Here is a 27,944-nt window from a genome sequence, read left to right as displayed (position 1 = left end):
TGGTGTCTAGATTATCAAGGGGATTGCATAAAATGGTCTCAAGCACTGAGTATGCGATCGTAAGTGATGAAGGGAGTGATACCTGCCCCAAGTGAAAGTGTGTTGTGTCCCGATGTCAGAACCGATATTGGCAACAGTAAGATGAGCAATTTGATCTAAGATATACTCGAAACGAAATTTGTTGTTCACCCTGAATAAAGAGACCTAGGGTATTCCAGAACATGACAAAACACCACAGGTACCGGTCTTGCTTGATGCGAATCTGGTCATCTGGTTTTCTGGTCATCTGGTCATACCGTCTCCTTGTGAGAAGGCCCCATTGCTTTGAAACATGGTGCCGATCCACAAATGGTCCTCGCGCTCTGTTCTGAAAAACTATCGCCCAGTCTTGTTATTATGCATAATGTCTTAAGTAATTTAAGGTAAGAAAAAATAGGCCCAAGAAACTGAAATTTAGGCTTTAATGTCCAGTACCGGCAGTACTGTCAGTACCGTTGGTCAGTGTCGTGCAATGTTATCGCATGAGCTGATTGTAAAGTAACTGGTGGTGTTAGTGCACATTCTAGCCTGACATGCAGTTTCTTGGTCCTTTTTTTCTTTAGTATAAATTTATCCTTGGCCTGCCATCCGAGGCTAAAGTAATGGGAATTATTGTCAATTGCCAAATGATGAATCATCTCGAGCGCCAGCAGCTCCTCACTCCCACCATTTTGAGATCTGTAGGAGTCTTGGCACGAATTATCGCAGCTGATATAGCGGGGGCTTTGACCGGGTGTCCCACGTGGACCTCCTCTGCAAGGTCAGGCAGCTCGGCATTACTGGCACTCTCCATAGCTGGCTAGTGTCTTATTTTGACAGCTGTTCACTCCGGCGCTTAGTTGGCGGGCATATTTCTTCTCTCTACCCAATCTCTGCAGGGATGCCCCAGGGCAGTATCTTGGGCACTACGCTGTTTTTAATATACGTGAATGACGTTGCCAATGTAATTGTTGGCAATGCTAAGCTTGGGGCCTGCGCAGACGATACAAAACTATACATTTTAGTATCCTCAGGACAGTGCCGTCGGAATGCTGTACAGGCCTTGCAGATATCTACGAACTGCCTGCACAAGTCTCTGCCGCTAAAACACATAATGCTACAGATATTCGCTCCCCTAAACATATGCACAGAGTAACATGTCACTCAAAGGCAACAGTACCACTCCTGCATGTGGCTGCTTGATATCCCTAGGGGGAACTCCCTTTCTCCTTACCAGATGCCGGTGCCGATCCGTCTTCATCGGTTGTTGGTGAAGTTTGTTGCGACTGTCCCGGACTTTGAGATGGTTGGCTTTTTCTTTGGTCTGGCACTGGTGGTGTTGGGGGTGTCATACCTGACAGACCTGGATTGCACAAGACATAACCATGACAATATCTCTGTAATCCCCAAGGTTCTTGGATTCTGAAGGTTGGGAGTGCCTCTTTCAGGAGAAAACAAAGTATAATTCAATGTGCCATCAGGAAAGATAAGCACAACAAAAGGTTCTCAAGATCCCCCCCCCCCCCCTCTAAATTCTCTCATTACAATCACAAAGGCACACAATGAAAACCTTGGCAAATTTATTCCGTTGTGACTCCGAGTTTCATGGCTGAACCAATCATCAGACAACGATAATGGAATAGGAGGCAGCGCTGGTATATCTAAGTGGAGAGAGGTGTGATAATACGATAGCGAGAGGAGTAATCGCGTGATTGTATACAGGGACGGGCTATTTCAGAGGCAGATGCAGTACAATCAATATTCATCAACTCTACACTGCTTCATAATTATAGTGTTTAAAATATCGAATGGAGGCCCGTGATTCAAGAGTACTGACTGTAGAAAAATTCAATGAACAATGTCGATTTACAACAGTACAACGAAGGGGCTTCTCCTATAACATTGGCGAAGCCCCTAGCTTGATCTTACCAGGATTTTTTGATACTTGTGTATTGGCTTCCGCCGGACTTCTTGGGAACTGTCCTGGATTTTGCGATGCTTGACTTTTTCTTTGGATTGGCACTTGTTGCGCTGGTGTGGTTTTGCCTGCCACCTCTGAATCTGCACGGACATTAACATAATATATTGCCTGCGTTACATATGGTCACTGCACATGGTGTCTAGATTATCAAGGGGATTGCATAAAAATTAATGGTCTCAAGCACTGAGTATGCGACCTTACGTGATGAAGGGAGTGATACCTGCCCCAAGTGAAAGTGCGTTGTGTGCCGATGTCAGAACCGATATTGGCAGCAGTGAGATGAGCATTTTGATCCAAGAAATACTCGAAACTAAATTTGTTGTTTACCCTGAATAAAGTTACCTAGGGTATTCCAGAACATGACAAAACACCACATGTACCGGACTTGCTTGATGCGAATCTGGTCATCTAGTTTTCTCGTCATCTGGTCATAAGGCCATGGTAAAAAATAAAGTTGATTCTCAGGTCATGAGCCTGTGAAAATCGGTGCGAGCGAGCTATTTTTTATTTTAATTCCCACAATTTTTTTATTTCCAAAGATAGGGTCACACATGTGTACGTCACAGGTTCATAATTAATTTATAATTATTTTATTATTCAGGCCAGGGAGTAGAAAAATACCGGTATTTTACTACTCCCGGATTCATACCTTTCGCATTGACCGTTTTCATGCACGCATATGCATGCATAGAAATAAAAAAAATCGTCGGTGCGCCGCCAAAAATCGATGCGCGCGTACTTGAGAATCAAAGGTATTTTTTACCATGGCCTAATGTCTCCTTGTGAGAAGGCCCCATTGCTTTCAAACATGGTGCCGATCCACAAAGGGTCTTCGCGCTCTGTTCTGAAAAACTACCGCCGAGTCTCGTTATTATGCATAATGTCTAAAGTAATTTAAGGTAAAGAAAATAGGACCAAAAAACTGGAATTTAGGCTTTAATGTCCAGTACCGCCAGTACTGTCAGGATCGTTGGTCAGTGTCGTGCAATGTCATCGCATGAACTGATTGTAAAGTAACTGGTGATGTTAGTGCACATTACAGCCTGACATGCAGTTTCTTGGTCCTTTTTTCTTTAGTATAAATTTATCCTTGGCTTTCCATCCGAGGCTAAAGTAATGGAAACTATTGTCAATCGCCAACTGATAAACCGCCTCGAGCGCCAGGAACTGCTCTATCCCACCATTTTGAGATCTTTGGGAGTCTAGGCACGAATTCCCGCAGCTGATGTAGCCGGGGTCTTTGACCAGGCAGGCACTGTGGGTTGGTCAAAGACCATGATTGAGATACGAGAGGTACCTGGTTCAAGTCCTGCCTGGGAGCGGTTTTTCCAGCCGTGCTGCTACCCACAGTCAACTGGGAACTTGTGGCCAGGCACAAGGGGTACATGGATGCAGCTAATGGGGTCGCTTTCGACACTTGTGCCAGTGGTTGTGAGACTTACCCACTCACCCCCACCGTTAGGCGCTGCATCTGCCGCTAGGGTTTATCGGGTGTTAGCGGCCGTCGTGAGTTCCCTTCGGGAACGAATACGATAATTTACTTTACTTTTACTTTTTTTGACCGGGTCTTCCATGTGGACCTCCTCTGCAAGGTCAGGCAGCTCGGCATTACTGGCACTCTCCATAGCTGGCTAGCGTCTTATCTTGACAGCTGTTCACTCCGGTGCTTAGTCGGCGGTCATATTTCTTCACCCTACCCAATCTCTGCAGGAATGCCCCAGGGCAGTACCTTGGGCACTATCCTGTTTTTTTAATATACGTGAATGACGCTGCCGATGTAATTGTTGGCAATGCTAAGCTTGGGGCCTGCGCAGACGATACGACACTATACATTTTAGTATCCTCAGCACAGTGCCGTCGGGATGCTGTACAGGCCTTGCAGATATCTACGAACTGCCTGCACAAGTCTCTGCCGCTCAAATACATAGTGTTACAGATATCCGCTCCCCTAAACATTTGCACAGAGTAACATGTCACTCAAAGGCAACAGTACCACTCCTGCATGTGGCTGCTTGATATCCCTAGGGGGAACTCCCTTTATGCTCACCAGATGCAGGTGCAGATCGATCTCCATCGGTTGCTGGTGAAGGTTGCTGCGACTGTCCCGGACTTTGAGATGTTTGGCTTTTTCCTTGGTCTGGCACTGGTGGTGTTGGAGATGTCATACCTGACAGACCTGGATTGCACAAGACATAACCATGACAATATCTCTGTACTCCCCAGGATTCTTGGATTCTGAAGGTTGTGAGTGCCTCTTTTACGAGAAAACAAAATACAATTCAATGTGCCATCAGGAAAAATTAGCACAACAAAGGGTTCTCAAGATCCCCCCTCCCCCTCCAAATTTTCTCATTACAATCAATATTCATCAACTCTGCAGTGGTTCATATAGTATTTAAAATATCGATTGGAGGCCCGTGATTCAAGAGTACTGACTGTAGAAAAATTCAATGAACAATGTCGATTTACAACAGTACAACGGAGGGGCTTCTCCTATAACATTGGCGAAGCCCCTAGCTTGATCTTACCAGGATTTTTTGATACTTGTGTATTAGCTACCGCCAGACTTCTTGGGAACTGTCCTGGATTTTGCGATGCTTGACTTTGTCTTTGGATCGGTACTTGTTGCGCTGGTGTGGTTTTGCCTGCCACCTCTGAATCTGCACGGACATTAACATGATATAATATTACTTGCATTACATACGGTTACTGCACATGGTGTCTAGATTATCAAGGGGATTGCTTAAAATGGTCTCAAGCACTGAGTATGCGACCATACGTGATGAAGGGAGGGATACCTGCCCCAAGTGAAAGTGCTTTGTGTGCCGATGTCAGAACCGATATTGGCAGCAGTAAGATGAGCAATTTGATCTAAGAAATACTTGAAACGAAATTTGTTGTTCACCCTGAATAAAGAGACCTAGGGTATTCCAGAACATGATAAAACACCACAGGTACCGGAGTTGCTTGATGCGAATCTGGTTATCTGGTTTTCTGGTCATCTGGTCATAACGTCTCCTTGTGAGAAGGCCCCATTGCTTTCAAACATGGTGCCGATCCACAAATGGTCCTCGCGCTCTGTTCTGAAAAACTACCGCCCAGTCTCGTTATTATGCATAATGTCTAGAGTAATTTACAGTAAAGAAAATAGGACCAAGAAACTGAAATTTAGGCTACAATGTTCATTACCGCCAGTACTGTCAGCACCGTTGGTCAGTGTCGTGCAATGTTATCGCATGAGCTGATTGTAAAGTAACTGGTGATGTAAGTGCACATTATAGCCTGACATGCAGTTTCTTGGTCCTATTTTCTTTAGTATAAATTTATCCTTGGCCTGCTATCCGAGGCTAAAGTAAAAAAACTATTGTTAATCACCAACTGATAAACCGCCTCGAGCGCCAGCAACTCCTCACTCGCACCATTTTTGAGATCTGTAGGGGTCTCGGCACGAATTCTCGCAGCTGATATAGCCGGGGTTGTTGTTGTTGTTGTTGTTGACTTTTATTTTTCTTCACCAATTGCACAGGCATGATTGCCTTCTTACCGGCCTATAGGTCCGGTTCTCACAGAAAGATGAAGAAAATTATATGAGGAAATGTATAGAGATAAAGACGTGCAAGCGGTATGATATTATTATAGAAATGTTTGTTATGACATTGTGTGTATGCTGACACTCAATTTGTGTGAATTTTTTATAATGTGATAACAAATAAAATGTAGTGGAAGCATTTCATGAGAATATATGTGTGAACATTGGCAGACTTTGTTGGACGGGGACACTTTTTTTAGGGGTCTTTGACCGGGTCTGCCACGTGGACCTCCTCTGCAAGGTCAGGCAGCTCGGCATTACTGGCAGTCTCCATAGCTGGCTATCGTCTTATCTTGACAGCTGTTCACTCCGGTGCTTAGTTGGCGGGCATATTTCTTCTCTCTACCCAATCTCTGGAGGGATGCCCCAGGAGAGTATCTTGGGCACTACGCTGTTTTTAATATACGTGAATGACGTTGCCGATGTAATTGTTGGCAATGCTAAGCTTGGGGCCTGCGCAGACGATACGACACTATACATTTTAGTATCCTCAGCACAGTGCCCTCGGGATGCTGCACAGGCCTTGCAGATATCTACGAACTGCCTGCACAAGTGGGGTTGCCGGCGGAAAGTGTCGTTCAAGCCCACCAAGTCACAGGCTATCACTGCTATTCTACGACGCACTGACCTAGACCTACCCCAATCCTGTTTGGTAGTACCCCTGTACCGGAGGAAACCAGCATATCACTTCATGGAGTTCGATTTGACTCCAAATTGTCCTTCGCTAGTCACCTCAGGGCAGTGACCATCCGCGCCCAGCAGCGCCCCGGTTTTCTCCCATGGGCGGCTCACATTCTAACGCAAGCTGGCCAAAACGATTGTCTACAAGACATTCGTGAGGCCCCTGATGGAGCATGACCAGCTTGTGCCCAGCATGGGCGTGCCAGTCAGCCACATCCAACATCTGGATAATGTTCGACGCCGCGTAACGTAAGGTTTGTATGGTTCTTGTATGAATCTGCCACGTTTTCGAGCAGAATCTGCCGGTCCCTAGCCAAGCGAAGACTCCTTAGTAGTTCTCAGCTCCATAGGCAGGCGAGGGTAACTTCTATGTGCTCTAGAAGATGCCCTTACGTGTCTCACAATCGCTAAAAAACTTCAAAATACATTTTTGTTTGCCATCTCGCTGAAACAAAACCAAATTGCACGATTCAAACTGTGCTGCAAAGCTCAGATCTAAGCGCTTGCTTTGATGTCCAACATGCATGCGATATAGCAAATGGAAAATCCCTAAAAAGGAAGTCGTGAGCAAAAAGTTTCAACTTATGGCCAAGCTTATTGCTTCGCCGGAAATTACAACACTTGGAGAGAAAGAGGGAGAGGTGGAGAGAGACAGAGAGAGAGAGAGAGAGAGAGAGAGAGAGAGAGAGAGAGAGAGAGAGAGAGAGAAGATTATTTTTTTGAAGACATCAAATTCAGCTGCTACTTCTGAAGCCAGGTGTCAAACAGTCTCTGTGGAAGTTTCATTTTGCGCAGGGCTTCGAATTTGTTCATGCGACCAATCGTAACCTTTTGCCCAAAGTAAGTTGCTGTGACTTCTCGATTGCTTGAACACGATCCTTCAGCATCAGAACCTTGTGGTGCTGCTTTGTTTCTGGATTTATTGATGTCATCGTCGATCCGTCTGTAGGTGTATGACTGAGGTTAAAGAGCCGCTCAGTATTCATTTCTACCCCGAGTAGAAACATCGATCAGAGAGTGCTTCCGATGCGCTCTCCAAGACATTTCCTATCATGTTTATTCCTGGAAGGGGCTTGAAATATGGACAGGTGTAGTGCAGTGCACAGCGACTCCACAGTCAAAATGAACTGTGTTCATTTGTTCAGCTGTAGTATCGAAATATTCCTTTCAGGACAATGGAAAATAAGCAAAATTTCAAGAAGGAGCTTCGAGCAATATTTGATTTCCTACATCTCGGTCGCTAGTTATGTTATGTTATGTTAGCTTTATTTTACTTCACCATAGGTACAGGCATTGCTGCTTTCTTGCTATAGATCATAAATGATGCCACAGCTCCTAGGCTATGATGAAAAATATAATAGTACGATAGATTGATCAAATATGAACAGCATGCGACGTTATAAGCTGTCATGACTGTCAGCAGGACAATTACAAAAAATACCATGCATCAGTGTATTTTATGTGTGTTGTGGTTGTACATGTAGATAATATTGATGATGGACAGGGGACAGAACGTAATAGTGTGTCAATAGCTAATGGACTGAAGTGAGATCAAGATCTGAAAGAGATTTTTTGAAATGAACAAGGTTTGTTAGAGAGCGGGTAGCATCGGCTAGAGAGTTCCACATATTGTTTTGCAGTATGTGGGCGAGCGTCGCTGAGTGACTTTCTCAGCTTCAAGCTCCCGTGCATTTTTACCGTACACACATCTTGTGCTGGATGCCATCAAACACGCTGGCTTTTCGCAACATGACACCTCTGCTCTGTACTCCAGTGGTGCTCTAGCAGCACCCAGCCACCCACCTTGACTAGTGACTGACTTCGCGTCTTTTTTACCAGTTCACTCGCGTTCAACTCGCTCTACTCTAGGTGTTTCGTTACTCTTTGCCGATTTTGCCAACTTGTTTGGAACTGGTACGCCTGAACCGGCAGTTTTGTGTGATGGTGAAGTGCAGAAGATGCGAAAATTGCTGTCAGACACCTGTCATTGGGCTGAAGTAGATAAACGAAAATTTTGCCTTGGCGGAAGTCATAATTTTACAACTAGCCTATAACTAGCGTGAATCTATACATCCTGTACACACACTTTGTACACACTCTCTCTAACGGTCTTCAACTAGGTTACACTGCAATTGATATCCATGAGATGAAATTCTCGGGAAAGGCCCATCATCCGGAATAAGTCTACTGTAGACAAAACAGGGGTTTATATATATGTGACAAGTACTAGTGGCCAAAGGTGTGATGGTATAGCGTAAAATGTTGCAATACCACAGGAAGCGAGATTATTATTCTGCGTGATATGTATGAAGTGAAATATAGTGCGGTGATAGTGCACGATTACTAGTGTGAGTACAAAGCAGAAAAATACTAGGGGTGAAAGGGGTTATCCGGGTTACCGGGTACCCGTCTGTTTACCAATTGATCCGCTAGCAAATGAGTACCCGTTAGTCGTGTACGATGTACCCGTCAGTCTTGGACGATGCACAGTCGTACAGTTCGATGTACAGATTGAATGTGTTGTTGCTGGTTTGATCCTGCTACATATGACAATTTGGACTGTTTTGCATGTAGCGCAGTAAGTGCATATGCTGCGCTTGTCGCGATGTAGTGCACTTGCTGTGAATTGCATGACATCGCATGTCCTCCTGGCACGAAATGCGGAGGGCTATTGTGTAGCAACTGTTACTATTGGCTGCTAAAGGGCACCCGGTAACCCGCCCGTTAAGCCAATTACCCGTTTGTAAAGGGAACCGTTTCACCCCTAAAAATACACACTTCTAGCAACACTCACACACATACATACATAAACACACACTTGTACTTGTACTTGTACTTGCTCACTGCCAAAACTGGTCACGTGGGTCTCCCCGGGAGAGGGGAGAGAGACTCAAAAGGAATCTTGGAAAGATGACTCAATTGGCCATTGAACCACCCAACGGCCGACACCCCCTGAAATCCCCAAACTAGGGTGGACTTGAAATGATCCCACTTATGGGCTCACCACACCTCAGAAAGTGGGTGAGGACAAGGTGCAGAAAAAGGCCTGATTGACGGCATCAGGGTATCCGTCCCGGGATCCAACTGCAGGTACCCCTGCCCCCAGTGAAGGTAATACTTGGTACTAGTGCGGGTGGCTAAATCAGAGTGGATCTGATATAAGCTTCACTAGCACCATTGAGTTAACACACACACACACACACACATGCACACACACACACATACTACTACTACTACTATCAATCAGCTACCCCTTGGGGTCACGCCGCCCTCCACTCAGAGAACTGAGCGCAAGGTGAGAGGCAGTGGCGCAAACAAAACAGAAAGTACAGCAAAATGAATTGAAAAAAAGGAAATCAAAACAAGCTGCCATATTGATGGAAAGGGACTCACAAACAGAGGAAGGAAATATCACAAACCAGATGAACAGTCTGCTGTAGGTCCACTATAACATGCAACGACTGAAGAAAGGAACAATATTAATGTGAACATGATGTTCTGTTCAACAATAACGTCTGTACTGCTTCGGCCTTCATGCACCAGGAAAGCACAATCTTGAGCTGGAGGGTGGGCACCGAACGTCCCACAAGGGCTCCACAAGACGTACTTTCACGAAACGACGAGGAGTATGCGCAGCAAGCTAACATCACAACACCATCGCCGCACGACGACTGGCCACTCAGGTCCAAACAACACGACAAATTCACAATTCCAGCTATCACCGCGCAGGAATAAATTGTTGCGAGTGTGACCTGTATCCTTTTTCATCCAGGAATCCACTTGTTTTGCCGAACGCCACTGCATTGTTTCAGGCTGGGGATTGATCCGAGGGCTCGCCACGCCACTGCGGAGGATGCGGAAAGGACGCAAGAAGACGGTGACGGCAACAAATTACCCGCCCTGGTCGTCAGCTCACTGAATGCCCTTCCGCGCGAGCGAAACCGGCTGCAAGGCATGAAAAGCCTACTGCCAGTCAATACCCAGGGACGACCCTGACCAGAAGGCCAAGGCCGCCCCGTGGAGGAGGCCAACAAAGAGAAAACCAGGAGCTAACAAATCTGCTTCCTCTCCGCGAAAATGTTTTGCACACACACATACACACACACGCACACAGTGCACAAATTCTTGCACAAATTATGACAGATATATTTACACATCATTCAACAGTCGCCAACCATTGTCACTGTTCACTGCCGGCTTCCTCTTCTTCATGAATAGTGCCTCCATGATTCTGCGGTCAACGTATGACCGTTGCTTGCTGGCAAGAACTTGTAGATGGGCAAATGGCGAGAACTGCGGTGACGATGGGAAGGTGTGCTGCTTTTGTCGATAATGGTCTCCCTATTTCTTTCCCAATATCGCGTTTTGGCTTGTCTGTAGTGCTCCTCAGTCCTCTTGCGAATTGTCCTTTCTGTTTCCCATACGTATTCTTCTTGACAGATGGTACATTTAATAGAGTACACCACATCTTGGGACATACAAACATCACGCTTCAGACCACCATCGCATGAACAACATTCAGCCGGCCGACCCCGCCCCCTCTTCTCCCTCTGCCGCTGTACCGTCCTGGGGCATTGTGGCTTGCTGAGTGACGATGAGACCAACATATCCTTTAGTTAGCAACCGGACGTGAAGACCACACGCACATCTCTATCAAACGACCTGACCACTTGACGAACCCTCCTTGCAAGCTGGTCATTTACATATGGTACCTTGACAAGTGACGTGTACTGTCGTTTCCCCTTCCGATGTATTGTCTGCTGGTGGGGCTGCTCTGGTTGTCCGTGCGGTGTCGGAGTGTTGTATGGCTGACTGTATAATGCGCCGTGGGTAGTGATTCTCAAGGACGAGCGTGGTGATCTTTTTAATCTCCGTTGTCGTCCTGCCTCCGTTGTTGCGTTGTTGACTGCCCTTCCCAAAAATCACGGTTCGCGTGACACTCGGCTGGAAACCGAGTTTTCCGCATCCGTAGGAATGCCACCACCATTCAAGGATTACGTAGCAGTGCAGCTCTTAAAGCGGTGCGAGGTGAGTTGATCAGCTCACCAGCAAATGGTCAAAGACCGAAAATCCCATTCACTGAATCACTAGACATGTAACACATGAGCCGAGCCAAGCTAAAAGGTGGCTTAGGCATAATTTTTGGAAATTTCTTTTTTCATGCCAAAGTGATGTCTATAATATCCAACTTCCATCATGGACATTTTGGTGCCCATCTGAAATGTATATGTGCCATAAATAAGCATACATTGTGCACATGTCAAAGAATGGCTGGTATCAATCACACTAAGGATTCCAAGACCTTCCCAAACTCCAAGAAAACATGGGACACCAAGTGGAGACAAAGCTTAGCAGGTGTGCAAGCAATACAAGAAGAATGAACTCTTGTTTTCAAATCAGAAGATTCAAGAAAGAAGAATTAACAGATATTTAATCATCATCACATTTTCATCATGACTCATGTCATTTTATCATGCAATACGAATTTTCATATCCATCATGATGTTGTGACTATATTTTTCGCTGGGTTGGGGAACGTCGCATCTTACCAAGACAGTCCATCATACTCTCTCCAATCACCTATGTTAGGATGAATTAGTCTTTTCATGTAGCTCGTAGTGCTGTGCCAGAGATCTAGCTCCATTGGTGTACTGCCCTCGTACCTACATATTGGTCCAGTAGACTGCACATCGCTAACAAGCGGCACTGGTTCTTTGTCCGTCCTAGTCCATGTCATTCTCCTTCCTTGCCAAGGATACTGGTAGAAGGCACCACTGGACAATATGCTAGCAGGTAGAGTCAATGCATCGCTTCGTCGTGTGGCACTATTTCCTTGAATCGAGGAAATTTTGAAATCCAGTACGCCACGTCATGAACACTAAATTGAAGGTAGCCAAAACAAAGTGAAACATGGCAGGAAGAGCCAACTCACCAGGCCGCTTGTCAGAATGATAGTCGGAAGGCTCGTAGACGTCTCCCCATAGCTATTCGCCGCTCTAGTCGTGGCCACGATAAGAAACACAGCCACTATGAATGAGCGACTCTTCCTTGTCAAGTAGGTTTGTGCGTACACGGATACAGAATGTCATTCTGCTCACCTCCACATTCTCTAGAAACTCCATTACGATCTCTGGCAGCGCTGAGGAATCTCCACAACGATGAAAGAGGGAAAACTGAAGAAGTGTTGCTCAAACATAAAACGGCGCCGGCTTCTCTCTTCATCTGCTTGCAAACTAAATATTTAATTACTTGAAAGTGAATTATTATCGCGATCGCGCTCGAGTAGAATTTTGCCAACTGTGACGTTTTGTTGATTTTCTCGATTTGTTGGCAAAACACAAAGCCACTTTTTAGCTTGGCGCGGCTCACATCATAATGCCTATACAAATCATATTGCAAAGAAGAGGTCAAGTGAGAATTCAATTTGGCAGGAATTCCGCGAGCTAGCATGTAAGGAGCAACACACGCTTCCACAAAATTCAATCATATTGTCCATTAAAATCACAATGGGGAAGTGTGTGTTGCTCCCCACATAGGAACTAGCGGTTTTCCTGCCGACTTGAATAATAACGTGTATACAAATCACAAAGTATGTATCTGCACTCACAGGCACAGTAAGGAATGGAGGATAGTTGTCTGTCAGCCTGGCAACTTGGCGTGGCATCGCCCATAATCCCTTGATCCGCCGCACAAGAATAGGTAACGTTTTCTCCGAAGTTTATGACCGCCCTGTCAGAAGTACCATTAGCAATAGCAGTTACATTGCATTGCACAGCTGTACACAGAATGAGGACCACATTGAATATTGCTTGGCATGATGCAATTAAAAAAATTATCAAGCAGTAGTACAAACAACAATTCCCACCGAGTTTCCCAAGCAAATCTCTATTGACGAAGCAGCAAAACGAAAAAAATCTGACACAACTCATGCTCAGTCTTTTTGCAATGCAGACGCAGCGAACACGTGATCATGTTACATCATGATTTGAGTAGCGTGATGGAGGGTATATATAAAAAAGGCGTTTCGTGGTACGGCCATGAGTGGTGTCAGTCATTGGTGGAGTACAGGTCACGCAATTATAAACACTCTTGTGATCACCCGGATTGAATGTATACTTTATGGAGTAATTAAATTTTTTTGCTTACAAAAGCACGTTGTGAGTTTAGCACCAACAAACAAGGATACGTACGTGTACAGGGTTCACATGGATGGTGTGCATAAAGGTATTCATAACCTGGTTTACAAGTTACAATGCCACTCGCTGATATGTTGAAGATATGAGCTGAAGCGGAACATGCTGTTAGCATAAGAACAAACACAATAATAACACATTTAAACAACTTACTGCAAGAGCTGAATCCGAAAAGAGTCACGACGTTTAAATAACCGTATTTTCTCCGAATATAAGTCACATCTTTTTACATTAATATTCAAGGGAAAGGGGGGGGGGGGGTGCTACTTACAATTGAGCATGACTAACAACTGAATTGACTAATTATATCAGAATATTATGACCTGAAACTGGGAAGTCGACTTATTATCGGGGGAATATGGCAGTAATAACATGGATTGCCTAGCAGTAAGATTCCAACCACACAGATTGAGTGCTGAAGGCTATACAGACCAGACATGGTGTTGGTTCAGAATGATAGGACACTGCTCTTGAACGTGAACGTCCCATTGGATAACAGTGTCAATGAGAGGGTGTTGGAGAAAATCAGTCAGTAACTGCCCCAAGCAGCGCTCAGGAGGATTCGGAACCAAAAGATAATAATCGTTCCGGTCGTCATTGGTCCTCAGGTTGGGACGTAAGGAACAAGGAACAAGATGCGGCCAAATCTTAAGCCTTGGACTCCTCCACGGGTGACTCATCCAGAGTCTCCAGCACTTTGCTATTCTGGGCACCAGAATGCCGTGCGTTCACTCACTGGTCATGCATGGAGAGTGCGGGCATGGCATGGCTTAAAGAGTAGGTGCAACTTTGCCTTAACTCCTTTATAATACATCTCGGTGGAGCATTGTGTGCTGTGTGACGAGCCAAGGATTTTTGCCATATGCTCCCAGTCATGCTTTGTCTTCTCTATCTGTGTTGTCTTATTTCGACTAAAGTCGTCTTAGCTGGTGAGGCTTCCTACAGCTTCATTCATGAAAAAGGTTTCAGAGCAGACTTGCCCATTCACTCTGCAAACTCGAACTCATTTAATCATTTTTTTTACGTTTCGGCAAAATTGCCCTCATCAGGTATGCATACCTGATGAGGCAATTTTGCCGAAACGTTGTGCATACCTGATGAGGGAAATTTTGCCGAAACGTAAACAATTGATTAAATGAGTTAGAGTTTGCAGAGTGAATGGGAAGAGAGCGAGTCTTCTGTGAAACCATTTTGATAAGGTAGTCTTGCTTGGAGTTAAGCATGTGCTGCTACTATTTAAGGCGATGATGCCGGTCTGGAATTTCCTGTAAGACAAGAATGAAGTTGAACTCAGGTGGTGAGGCAATTTAGTCACGGTGAGTAAGGTGAAGGAGAAAATGTTACGACTAACTGTCCACCAACGTAACCAGAACATAATACAGTAAGTAATTGCCACAAAATGGCAACACAATTGGTCATACCAAGCAGAGTTGGGGTGTATCCTGCCATGAACGTCTTTGGACTTTTAAAGTATTTTTTTTGGAGTAACATGACATAAAATAACCATTTAGAAATTGCGACTCCATTTCTACAGGTCAGACGTAAATTGAGTGGTGTCGTGATGAGGTTGGAATTGTCGTTTAACCATTCAGTGATTGGAGGACTTCACTTACCTATTTCGCACACGACGTATAATGGGGTCTTCAAGAAGCGAGTGGAAGCATTGTGGCTTGGTCCTCCAGTGACAAACGCAATCATTTCGTTTTTTCCAGCCTCAAACTGGTTGATCCAGGCAATGCGGGTATCACCGAGCAAAGTTCGCGTGCATCTCGACGTGAAGGCTTTGGGACTTAGTAAACTGCCATTTTGTAGCCTGCATATTTCCTGGGCGACTGTAAAGTTGAAAAGCTTGTTATCGTGTGTCCGCTGCAGGACTGCACCAACTCCAGAACAGTAGCTGTAGCCAGTCAATGACGAATCTGGGTAGACGCACATAGAGAAGCAGATATAATGATGTAATCGTTTTCAAATACTTATCATACCCGCTGTTCAATCCCCAACACATTAGCACTTGAGCAGTGAGAAGTTTGCCTGTAATTGATAAGATACTGGGTTTTGGAGACTGGCTGATGCACAGGATGAAAAGCTCGAAGAGCGCAAGCAAAGAAATCTACGGTGACATATCCAGTCCATTAGTACTTGAGCTACTGTTGGCTTTATCGGAGCCATACAATGCTTGAAGATAAGCCAGCAAGGCACGTGATGACCTGGTGCCATCGTTTCTTTTGCCATGGCGACATTCAAATGCAAGCCGTAATGTGCTACAGTTTCACTCTGGATTAAACGTGTGCACAACCAGGTGTCGTGCCCGAACCCGAAAACTTAGTTCACGCTTTAAATCAATGAAAGTGGGTTTTAAAAACGAGAAAAAAATGATATCCTCGCATGGCTCTACTGTAAAAGTCCATTGCACAAAAGTGCTCTTGCAACAAAACAGATTATTATCAAAAAATATTTCCATCCATTTCCACAGTACTATTATGCCTTTCCAACATCCGAATGTCTGCTTCGAGGGTATTAATTAAACTAGGTATGCATGCTGTGCACCCACGTGGGAGTCAACTCCAAAAGTGTTCTGGCATATACTACGTATGTCTTCTGTTTTGTTTTTGTTTTTTTGTTTTTTTTCTAGGAACACAGCCCTACCAAGAGATATGCTAAGTATGTCTTCTGTTTTTTGTTTTTTTGGGTTTTTTTGCTGGAAACACACCAAGAGATATGTGAAGACAAACACAGAGCAAGACACAGGGGATGTAGGGACGACGTGCCGATGTATTTCAAACATGACTTACAACCGCAGTAAGGAACCGAGGAGAGATTTCCATCAGCCATGCAGCTGGCATTACCCACGGCGATAAGGTTGTGAGAGCAAGAATAGGCAGCCATTTCTCCGACTGGAATTACCGCTTTGGTAGGTTTACCATTAGCAATTGCAGGTACATTACATTTAACAGCTGCACAAAGATTTAGCAAAAGACGAAAAAAGACGGCTCATCAGGTGTGCAAGGATGGACTCCGATGGAGACACATGGATTAATTACTAGCAAAGAAAAGCAACTAGTCTTGTGATTCTATCATTTGTATCCGTTAATCATGTTTACATCATATTATGTTTTAGATTTACTCTGAATGCTCTTCTAAAATTAAAATAATAATAATAATAATAAATGTAGAAAGCAAAAGGAAATATCGATACGAGTTGAAAGTAACTCTCCATCACTGTAACCAGATACTATATACAGTCAGAAAGTGCAACAACTAGGCACAAAACTGACAGAGTTCTGTTGTTTTGTAGTCAACTAGTCCATCACTATGTCATGCATGAGGAGTACTGTAGGAGTTTGGGTTTCGGCTTGTACAATTCGTTTTCGCAAAGCTTCCCCTTCTTTACTTATCTTTAATATTTACGACCCACCCAAGTTGGGTGGTGTGCTGCTTTGCTGCTTCGAATTGTAGTTAGACCGCTTTGTCAAATATCCTACTGGTCTCGTCATAGTTCAGTTACAATCGAAATTCTTTGTTCCTTTGGGACTTTAGCTTGTGCTCATTTTCGTTGCGCTTGCCTTCCCCACTTTGGTCTTTCCATAACCTTGAACCTTCCAAGTTGGAAGGCTGTCGGTTAGCGCTACGGAGATGTGTTGAAGCTAGGTATCAGGAAGTCGGATGTCTCAGTACTCTGTCAGTTTTGTGACTAGTTGTTGCACTTTCTGACTGTACATAGTATGTTGTCTGGTCCCATCGCTGGTTTGCAGCAAGTACTCAACGTTGCAGGACGACGCTTCACGTCCTTAGAATTGACATGTCAAAAGCCTTTGACACAATTCGACGGGAGAAACTCCTAGCGGTGCTGGAATCCTTCCTGCGTGAAGACGAAGTGAGGCTGATTCGCTACTTACTACAGTCCATTCATTGGAAACTGGCACCCTAACTTTTTGGTGTCTCTCTCACATAGTTGTAGATATCGTAAAAACAATAGTACATCCTGCATTGTGTGACCCGTGCAATTACTCCTTGCCACATATCAGGCCAGAAAAGTCCAAGAACAGGGAAATAGAAATTCAGCCAGGAATTACAAAATTAGGACAGGTATGCCACGGCAAAATGTATGGAGAAGCAGATCCAAAACCCAGAATTTTGAGATTTAAAGTGGGTTTTTGATCCTCAATTCGGCCCATATCCGACTTCCAAAAGCCAGCGGGCCAGTTTCCGATGAATGCACTGTAGCCAATACGCAACTGTTCGCATTGGTCACGAGGCATCATCACCATTCTACACCACCATTGGAACACCTCAAGGGGACTCACTGTCACCCGTGTTGTTCGTTGTGTATCTTGAGGCAGCACTCCAAGAACTGCGCGCAGCAGCGCCACCCCGCTGATGCGGGCCTACCGTTCGAGCTAGCGTATGCTGATGACGTTGACTTCATCAGTACATCTCAGGGTAGCTGAATGATCTGGAAGCTACTGCGATTTTTGTCTTGGCCGACTGGTCACCGAGTGTCAACCCAAGTAAAACGGAACGTACTCAGGTGCACAGAAGCAACGACAGGATTGGTGAGAATGGTCCGAAAACTAGGATCTCTTCTTGGCGACGAAGCTGACGTAGCGCGGAGGAAGCAGCTTGCTACAGCGGCCTTCACTTCAATGTTCAACCTCTGGAAACAAAGATCTGCTGTGAGTGAGCGTCTGCGCCTGCAACTGTACTCGGCGTTTGTTCTACCAGTCCTAACGTACAACTGTGGCACTTGGGGCCTCACGCAATTTGCTCTCCAGAAGTTGGATGCCTTCCACCGACGTCAGTTGCGGTCTCTCCTTGGCATCAAATGGCCACAGCGCATCTCCAACGAAGCTCTGTACCGGAGGTGCCAAATGGAGGAGATCAGCATCTTCGTACGCCATGCCAGGTGGCGTCTATTTGGTCACATCTTGCGGCTACCACCATCAACCCCCGCAGTATTGGCAATGGAAATCTTTTTCGCAAACAACAGCACCAGATTGCTTGGCCGGTCACACATCACTCTTCCCAGCGTGCAGCATCAAGATCTGCAGAAAGTCGGACAGGGTAGACTCCTGACTCTGGGAGATCTCCATACGTTCCGGGCAACAGCTGCCTGTCGTAAGAGCTGTAAGGCTCTGTGTGAGGCAATATGTTCATCCAACTAGTTGCAAATCAATGTACATGTAATCCCATATTAGCCCGACAGTGCAACGTCAAATCAACCGGATATGTCTCCTTAATTTGCCCATCTCACTATGTTTCTCTCTCTCTCTCTCTCTCTCTCTCTCTCTCTCCTTCTCTCTCCCTTTTTTCTCTAAAATCTGATCACGACAACAACCAAAATAATGTGTAACTCAATATCAACTGGAACTATACTATCATCACACATACGAATACTATCTTATATTACCCGAATACCATAATATCATTATGATTAGCAACTCCCTCAGTATTTTACTCTTTTTCCGTCCTTCATGTTGTTTTCTGCCTTGACATCAGCAGTAAACAACATCTTCCATATTTGATTTCTGTTTACCACCACTCAGCATAAGCGAAATCATCAATTATTTGATTGACGATGACGCGCAAATGCAAATGAGCCGTCAGATGCGAAAAGGGTGCTTATGGCATCAGTTGGATCAGTTGGATCCATTGAATTTGAAGTTCTCCCAATCCGTTCAAAATTTATCACTCTCTTTCACTTCTGGTAGGGTCAAGAAACTGACTGTGGTTGGTCCCCTTGGGGAGAAAGAAAGACCCAAGTGCCATCAGTATGTGTGGCACGTGTTGTGAGCTGCCTTTGGGGTGAAAACCTTGTCAGCGCCTTCTGGGTTCAGCCCGGTCCCATAGCTCAGTGGTTAGAGCATTGCTCATGACAAGCAAGGTCCCGGGTTCGAGTCCTGGTGGGTCTGGCGATTTTTTCTCTTTTCAGGCAGTTCACTTCCCCAACTGATCCATTGAATAATAATAATAATAATAATATTAATTGGTTTGAGGGAAAGATACAAACGGAAAAGGTCTGAAGAAAAATTGACTGTCACCACCAGGACTCGAACCAGGGACCCACGCTTGTAGCCAGCGATGCTCTAACCACTGAGCTATGGTGTAGTCGTCATCCCTGCAGAGGCCGTTCATCATTTTCTTCAGACTTCATAATAATAATGATAATAGTAATAATTTTAATATAGCTATGAGTAGGATGAAGGCCGCAGGCATCACGCAACTACGTTACTTGTTTGACATGTATTACTGTTTAAATCATGCTAATAAAAAACCTCCACACATTCCCCATTTGGACAACTGGTATTTATTTTGTATAATTACCTGTATAAAACAATTGTTCTCAATAAAAAACCAGTAATAAAAACCACTAGGCAAATAAAAACTCGTATAAAAAACCCCTTTTTAGGGATGAAGAAGGAAGCAAGCACGCACTAAACACAGAATCATTGAAGTTAAACGCACGCACACCGTGACACACACACACAAAGTACATCAATACAGCATATGGCAAGACAGTTCAAGACGTACACTCTTCCTTCTTGGGCTTCTTTTTCAGCTTCAGGCTGAGCTTGCTCTTACTCTTGCGTTTCTCCGTAGCAGCTCTGGCTTGGTGATAGCACCCTTCGTATCTAAGCTGGTTACGCGAAGGCCACCTTGGTGATTCTTTGATTGGAAATCACAGTGCAACACGATGGCCCTCTCGCCAGCAACTGTCGTGAATTGCAAATTTGATGGCTTCAGCTGGCTCTGGGCCTCACTTCCCCTCAGACAGAAGTGAAGAGTACACTGAAACCAGATGTAGTAAGTAACCTTCTTGATATCCAGCGTTGTCGACACGTCGGAAAAGTACGCATTCAGCTTCTTCCAGTCTTCCTCTGATAGACCATCCCTGTGATTGACGGCCATTTCACGTCCGTTTCTCTTCTTCTCTTTGAGCGTTGCATCCAGGAGTTTGTTGGCACGTGAGAAAACCGGGCTCTGGATATTGATGCCACGGTCCAAACGATTGAGCTCTCGCTGACCAGCTCCGCGTGCTGCTAAATAGCTCGATCTTTTATACTCTTGGCCATCTTTCCTTTTCAGACTGCAGTAGAAATTCTCCAGAATCCCAGCCAAATCTTTCTCGCTGATCTTTTCTGAATCACACTGCATCCCCATTTCGACAACAAAATCGTTCAAAACAGTCAACCAATGTCTGGTTGCTGCTCTCGTTGAGGCAGGGGTAGCATCCTCAAGAAGCTTCTGCTTCGTTTCGTCTGATAACGAAAGAAAGCGACTCGGACACTCACTCTCAGCCATCTCTTCGACAAACACGTGGCAATGAAAGAGAAAGAACTCGCGCATGCGTATACATGTAATTCGAAGGATGCAATGTTCGTGTAACTGTTGCACGTGTCGTTTTTTTATTAGCATGGATTTAAATAAAATACATACTTCGCCCTCGTGTTTACGGGAAATCAAAATCTTCGATAAAAAACCTCGGCTACGCCTCGGTTTTTTATTTCCCGTAAACACTCGGGACTCAGTATGTATTTTATACGTATTTTATAACAAAAATATTATTGAAAACCCAGAATCGATTTTCTCGTTCCTATCATCAGTGGGAAAACGGAACTAAGGATACAACCAAAGAAACTGAAGTTAAGTCCTGTGGTGTTGCCTTGTACACAGCAGAACGTTTCAACACAAGGGTACTGACAATACCAATGACATCAGTAGAATGCGTATGGACGAGAATTTCCGCCAATAACCTTTTCCTCTTTGTTGCAAACATTTACTGACCACCCCGTAGCGATGGCACCCTCTTCTGTGCGGAACTGGAAAGAAGCATTAAAACCGCAAGAGCCGAAGGTGACGACCTCCTACTACTTGGAGACTTCAATGCCAAGAACAGTGCGTGGCTCACCAAAGACAGAACAGATCGCCTTGGGGACGACATACAAACTCTTCTACACACATACGGCCTCACACAACATGTCAGATTCCCTACTTACATCCACCGACAAACACCTCTCTCATGTCTAGACCTTGTTATCTCCTCACTCCACAGCAATGATGTTCATATCCAGTCACTTCCACCGTTTGGCGCGTCCGATCACACTACTATCAATGGCCACATCAATAATTAACTGCCCCCCATAATTAACAACTCCCCTCCACGATCCAGAAGCACCACATTCTGGTCATGGACAGACAGCATTATCCACCTTCTTCGAGAAGCCCTTTCAGCACAAATCTCAACCACCATCCAAACCAACACGACCCATGCTCAGTTGACACCTTCTGGCGATCCTGGCACGACAAAGTCCTGAACATCGCCCAAGAACACTGCCAAGTTTCTCGCACTCACCCCCCCCCCCCCTTGGGACAGGAAGAACGTGCCAGCACGACCATGGATATCAAAGGGTCTCTTGAAAGAGATCAAGGTTAAGCACAGAAAACACAGAATATACCTCCACTCACGCTCGCCCGACGACTGGAACACGTTCACTGCCCAAAGAAACCGTGTCACCACCCTCCTGCGTCGTGCAAAATCGGACTTCGTAAACAACACAACAGCCTCCTCTACTTCCCTACACCGCCTCATGAAGCACCTAACTACAGCTACAAAACAATGCATACCCGAACTCGTCAGCCAAGCAACTCCTGCAACGACACCAGCACAAAAAGCCGCTGCCCTCAACGAATTCTTCATTTCACAGAGCAAGCTGTCCGTGGCCAATGCGGATGAGCAAACTCCAGCCATCAACACCACCCCTGACATCTTCAGTCACCTTCAAGAAATCTCGACTTCCCAAGCTGAGGTCGAAAAACTCCTTCGCGAAGTTGATACCAATAAAAGCCCCGGGTTCGACTCTATTCCAAACCGCCTACTCAAAGAAGCGGCTAAGGAACTTGCACAGTCGTTTTCGTCCGTCTTTAATCTATCGTTCCAAACCAGAAAAATCCCACGGGAGTGGAAAGATGCCACCATCACTCCAGTACCCAAGCCCAGTGACCCAACCCAACCGACAACTTATAGACCCATCTCTCTCTTGAGCACTACATCAAAAATCCAAGAAAAAATTGCTAAACTGCTCTACAAGCACATCACACCCACCTGCCCAACCAGCAGTCCGAATTCCGTGAGAAAGACGGCACTGGGCAGCAGCTCGCCCGTCTCGTCCATACCCTCTTCGCTGCGAGAGACGACGGGAAACACGTCAATGCCTGCTTATTATCTAAGCAAGGCCTTCGATCGTGTGTGGCATGCAGGCATTCTAGCAAAACTCTCCCACTATGGTGTCCAGGGCAACGCCCTGGAGTGGTTCCGACGGTACCTGTTGGGGCGTCGGCAAAGGGCCCAGGTGGATGGCGACCTATCGCCTTTACTCGAAATCCCTGCCGGCGACCCTCAGGGATCTGTTCTTGGGCCGCTTCTATTCCTCGTCTACACCATAGACCTTCCACACGCATGTGAGAATCCCGGCACCACCTGTAGCCAATTTGCAGATGACACCGCTCTGGTTTCTATAGCGAGAACCATTCAAGACTGCACCCGAAACCTACAACATAGTGTCACAGCAGCTGGAGACGGGCTTCAAAGATGGCACCTGCTGGTTAACACAAAGAAAACAGTCACCCTCCCGTTCTACCACAATAACCGGCCCCCTGAACAGCTACCCCAGATCACCCTCAGGAATAGTCGGCTTACCGTAGCACAAAAACACAAACACCTTGGAATAATCTTTCAGCATGACTTCCGTTGGGCGAAGCATGTTGAATACATAGTCAAATAATCACTCAAGTCTTTCAATATTCTTTTTAGACTAAGGTCTACACTCACAAGTGTGTCTTTATCTCACATCTATCAGACATACATACTACCTATATTCTCATATTCGAGCAATGCTCTCACACCGTTGTCCCACACTTCCCTTGACAGGCTAGAACAACTCCAGCAGAAAGCCGCCAGAATATGTCTCCACCTTCCCCTTTACACACACGTAGAACACTCCCACCTTTTGCATCGCATCAAATGGCCAACAATATTTTCACGCTTTACCGGTCTACCATAAGCGTACCGATACTATATTATCGGTACGTTTGGCGCTAATTTTTTTGGGTCTTGTTGCTAGGAGACAGCTAAAATGGCGCTCTACGCGTAGCTGAGGTCCAAGGCTTTCTGACGATGTGCAAAACAACCATGCTTACCATACAAATTGTTGCCGTATCGATCGACTGAAGTTTGTTGAAATTGGAAAAGACGACCATCCGCCATGCGCGCATTTCAAGAATGCGAGTGCATCTCTTGGGACCGTGTTTGACAAGCGCTCTGAGATCAGTAACATCACCAGTCCAGGCTGGATGTCCCGGGAGGTTTTGCAGTGTAGTGTGTTGAGAAAAAGAGCTCCGTTGAGTCCTGCTAGTTCAAAAATATTTCGTCAACGAATGAACAAACAAAATTCTCCAAACAGAGAGGAAGCCTTCTTGCTGCCGACACGGCGACAGCGACTCTCACAAGGACTCGTCAGGTGCGATCAGCTGATTCGCCTGGCCGTGAGAATCACGTCATGTGTAAGCTCGCGCCTGAGTACTCATCTGAGCGAGAGTGAATCTGACGCGAGCAGCGATGAGATGAACAAACCGAAACTGCGATATCGTGCAATGGGAATTGCTGCTGCTGCCGTATCGCCGATGGCGAGGTGTTGGTGTTCAATGGCGGTATTGTAGAGAACCTACATTTCTTGTAAAGACGTAGCCCTTACCTGATTGTTTATCGTACGACTTCAGCTCCATCACAAACTTGGTATACCCTTCGTGCTGTGATATTCGTGTATTTCTTTCGCAATTGTATTTTCTCTCAACTTGAAGGGCTACCATGGGCCCTATCCTTGCCTGGACCTAGTCATATTTGAATTTTCTGGACACGTTCAGGCACACAGATTTTGAAAATATATGGTTTAACCATACCTACATCACATGGTTCTTGAGTTATTGCTGGTTGTGTGTACATGTATTTGCGTGACCACCCCTCACATACATTGAGTTAGACCGGCAAAGGGTTAAAGTTAAACTTATACTCTTCGCGCATTCTCTGCGCCACAATTATGCCCCACCACATATACTCTCGCTGCATAATGCTAGCAACGTGCAACCTTCGTATAATTTACGTCGCTCTCGTACTTGGCACTTGCAAACTCCGCGGACTGAACGCTGTCTCCATTCTACCCTGTATAAGGCCCTTCATTACTTTAATTGCCTGCCCACCCAGCTTCGCGAAATCCCTTCTCGTACTCCCTTCAATTCTGAGATATCCCTGCTGTTGCACAACTCTGTATGCTTGTGTAGCGACCACCCCTGCCCGTACACTTAAGTACACAAGTCTGTATGCTCGTGTGGCGACCACCCCTACTCATACACTTAAGTAGTCATTAACCCCTAGGCCCTGCCCACCCAATTCTTCCTCACTCTTTCTCCTTTCTTACACTATTATCTCTTATTGGCCACTGGCTATCGTGAGAATAAAGATTTGAAACAACAACATCAACAACAAGCAAATCAACCCCAGAAGAGATTTCAAAGCAAACATCATACCACTTGTCATCTCTTCCGTATGTACCTCCTCACATTGCTCAGCACACCTATAGCTCCATTGCGTCCAGCCTACGTGATAAACTCCCAATTAGTATTGCCATCGCTACTGCCTCAGCAAGCAGCTAAACGTTGATCTATCTATATCTGATCCCCGTGCCGGTAATTATTTTTCTCTTATTGGCCACAGGCCATCGTGAGAATAAAAGATTTCAAACAACAACAACAACAAGTGAGAATAAAGATTTGAAACAACAACACGCCGCTCGCCTCTGTTTGCATCTCCCTCTCTTTGAACACAGAATCCACTCCGTGCTGCTGTACCGACTCAAATGGCCATCACTCAGCAGCCGCCGTACCCTCTACCATATCCTTCTTGCACATAGCCTGAATCATAGATATGAACCACCACACCTTCTTGCAATTCACCTACCCCGGATACAACCCATTCGCACGCTCAGGTTCCCCCGAACCTTTGAGCTACTCACAACACGTACACACTGGCTAAGAGACTCCCCCATCTATTCTTCTCTTGATCTCTTTAATAGCATTCCACTCAGCCTCCAGCAAATCAACCCCAGACGAGATTTCAAAGCAAACATCCTACCACTTGTCATCTCTTCCGTATGTACTTGCTCATATTGCTCAGCACATCTATAGCTGCATTGCGCCCAGCCTACGTGATAAACTCCCTATTGCCATCGCTACTGCCTCAGCAAGCAGCTAAACTTTGATCTCTCTCTGTATCTGATCCCCGTGCCTGTAATTATGTTTCTCTTATTGGCCACAGGCCATCCTGAGAATAAAAGATATCAAACAACAACAACAACATACTGCTAGCAACGTGCAACCTTCGTATAATTTACGTCTCTCTCGTACTTGGCTATTGCCAACTCCGAGGACTGATCGCTGTCTCCATTCTCCCCTGTAGAAGGCCCTTCATTACTTTAATTGCTTGCCCACCTAGCTTCGAGAAATCCCTTCTCGTACTCTCTTCAAATCCCAGATATCCATGTTGTTGCACAACTCTGTATGCTCGTGTAGCGACCACCCCTGCCCGTACACGTAAGTAGTCATTAACCCCTAGGCTCTGCCCACCCAATTCTTCCTCACTCACTAATCCCATTCACTGAATTACTAGAAATGTAACACATTATTATGCCTATACAAATCATAATTATTATTGCAAAGAAGAGGTCAAGTGAGAATTCAAGTTGGTAGGGAAACCGCAAGCTAGCATGTAGGGAACAACACACACTTCCACAAAATTCATTCATATTGTCCATTAAAATCACAATGGGGAAGTGTGTGTTGCTCCCCACATAGGAACTAGCGGTTTTCCTGCCGACTTGAATAATAACGTGTATACAAATCACAAAGTATGTATCTGCACTCACAGGTACAGTAAGGAATGGAGGATAGTTGTCTGTCAGCCTGGCACCTTGGCGTGGCATCACCCACAATCCCTTCATCCCCGCAAGAATAGGTAACACTTTCTCCATATTTTATGACCGCCTTGTCAGAAGTACCGTTGACTATAGCAGGGACATGGCATTGCACACAGTAAGGAATGGAGGATAGTTGTCTGTCAGCCTGGCAAGTTGGTGTGGCATCGCCCACAATCCCTTGATCCGCTGCACAAGAATAGGTAACGGTTTCTCCAAAGTTTATGACTGCCCTGTCAGAAGTACCATTAGCAATAGCCGTTACATTGCATTGCACAGCTGTGCACAGAATGAAGACAACAGTGAATATTGCTTGGCATGATGCAAGTTAAATAATAATCAAGCAGTAGTACAAACAATAATTCCCACCGAGTTTCCCAAGAAAATCTCCAATATCGAAGCGGCAAAATGAAAAAAAATCTTACGCAACTCATGCTCAGTCTTTTTGCAATCCAGACGCCGCGAACACGTGATCATGATTTTTTCTTCTAGTTGATGAGTGTGGTTGCGAGTTTTTTTACGTCTGACGTCTTGCTCCCCCAACCGAGAGCATGGCCATTGACTTCGGAATTTTGGATAGTGAAGGCTTGGAGTCATTGGCAAAGGCCAATAACGTCAAATGGGCCGGCCTGAGCCGGGTGCAATTGGAAGGCGCCCTGACGGGATAGATGCAACCACTGGACGATCAGATCGACACACACAGGGTCACAAAGCAGGCAGGCGGATATGAATGTACCTGTACTGATGCTACTGCACTAGCAAAGATGATGGTTGACCTGATGGAGACGGTCTGAAACCTGGTAGCAGAAGTTTCCGACCTACGAAAAATCTCTCTCGAAAACGATAAAGGAAAAGATGCCGCCATTGCAGAACTCAATGAGAAGCTTCGCGCCCTGACACAACACCACCAGCCCATCGATGTCTCTAATCGCGCCCTTGACAGCCACCAGGATGAGTACTCGTACCGAGCAGCTACAAACATTCCCGCCACGGGTGTACCAGTACCCGCATCTGCACCAACAGGGCTTGAATCCGCAGCTCTGGGCGAGACGTACGCTAGTCGTACCCTCTCTACACCACGAACAAGCAACGCCAGTTGTACTACTGACAAGCCTGTCAGCACCAAGTACAACTGGTCGATTGTACGTGAAGCCGCCAACCGCCACAAGAAGCCCGCAGATCTGCGTGGAGGTAAGAAAATAACACGTAGAGTTGTATTCGTGCGGGGCATCAATATCAACTGCAGTGCTGTTGATCTTGTTGCGTACTGTAGAAAGAAGAATGTGGACGTTACTGGCTGTAGACTGATCCCCTCCAGAACAGTGTATGGAACGTTGCACGCACATCTGACAGTTGCTGAGCATGACGAAAGAATTGGTCTGGAAAACGATTTCTGGCCCGAGCATGTAACAGCACGAGAATGGAAGTTCAAGAACCCACCCCTCCCCAAGAAATCATAAACT

At 45.5% G+C, this 27,944-nt stretch overlaps 1 protein-coding gene across 1 annotated transcript; it reads right to left on the bottom strand.

The window, feature by feature from the left end:
- Positions 1 to 1,091: 1,091 nt before the first annotated feature.
- Positions 1,092 to 26,752, bottom strand: LOC135827350 (mucin-2-like). Its single transcript, XM_065339861.1, has 10 exons — positions 26,434 to 26,752; positions 16,255 to 16,416; positions 15,076 to 15,381; positions 13,460 to 13,567; positions 12,877 to 13,044; positions 4,528 to 4,659; positions 4,047 to 4,175; positions 1,948 to 2,079; positions 1,253 to 1,381; positions 1,092 to 1,153 (listed from the first exon to the last, which is right to left on the bottom strand). Exons 2-10 carry the CDS (start codon positions 16,346 to 16,348, stop codon positions 1,092 to 1,094), a joined length of 1,260 nt encoding a protein of 419 aa, XP_065195933.1. The 5' UTR covers positions 16,349 to 16,416; positions 26,434 to 26,752.
- Positions 26,753 to 27,944: the final 1,192 nt, after the last annotated feature.

The sequence above is a fragment of the Sycon ciliatum genome, chromosome 11 (genome assembly GCF_964019385.1).
Source record: "Sycon ciliatum chromosome 11, ocSycCili1.1, whole genome shotgun sequence".
In the NCBI taxonomy this organism is placed as follows: domain Eukaryota; kingdom Metazoa; phylum Porifera; class Calcarea; order Leucosolenida; family Sycettidae; genus Sycon; species Sycon ciliatum.
This window is presented reverse-complemented; position numbering and strand designations above follow the sequence as displayed.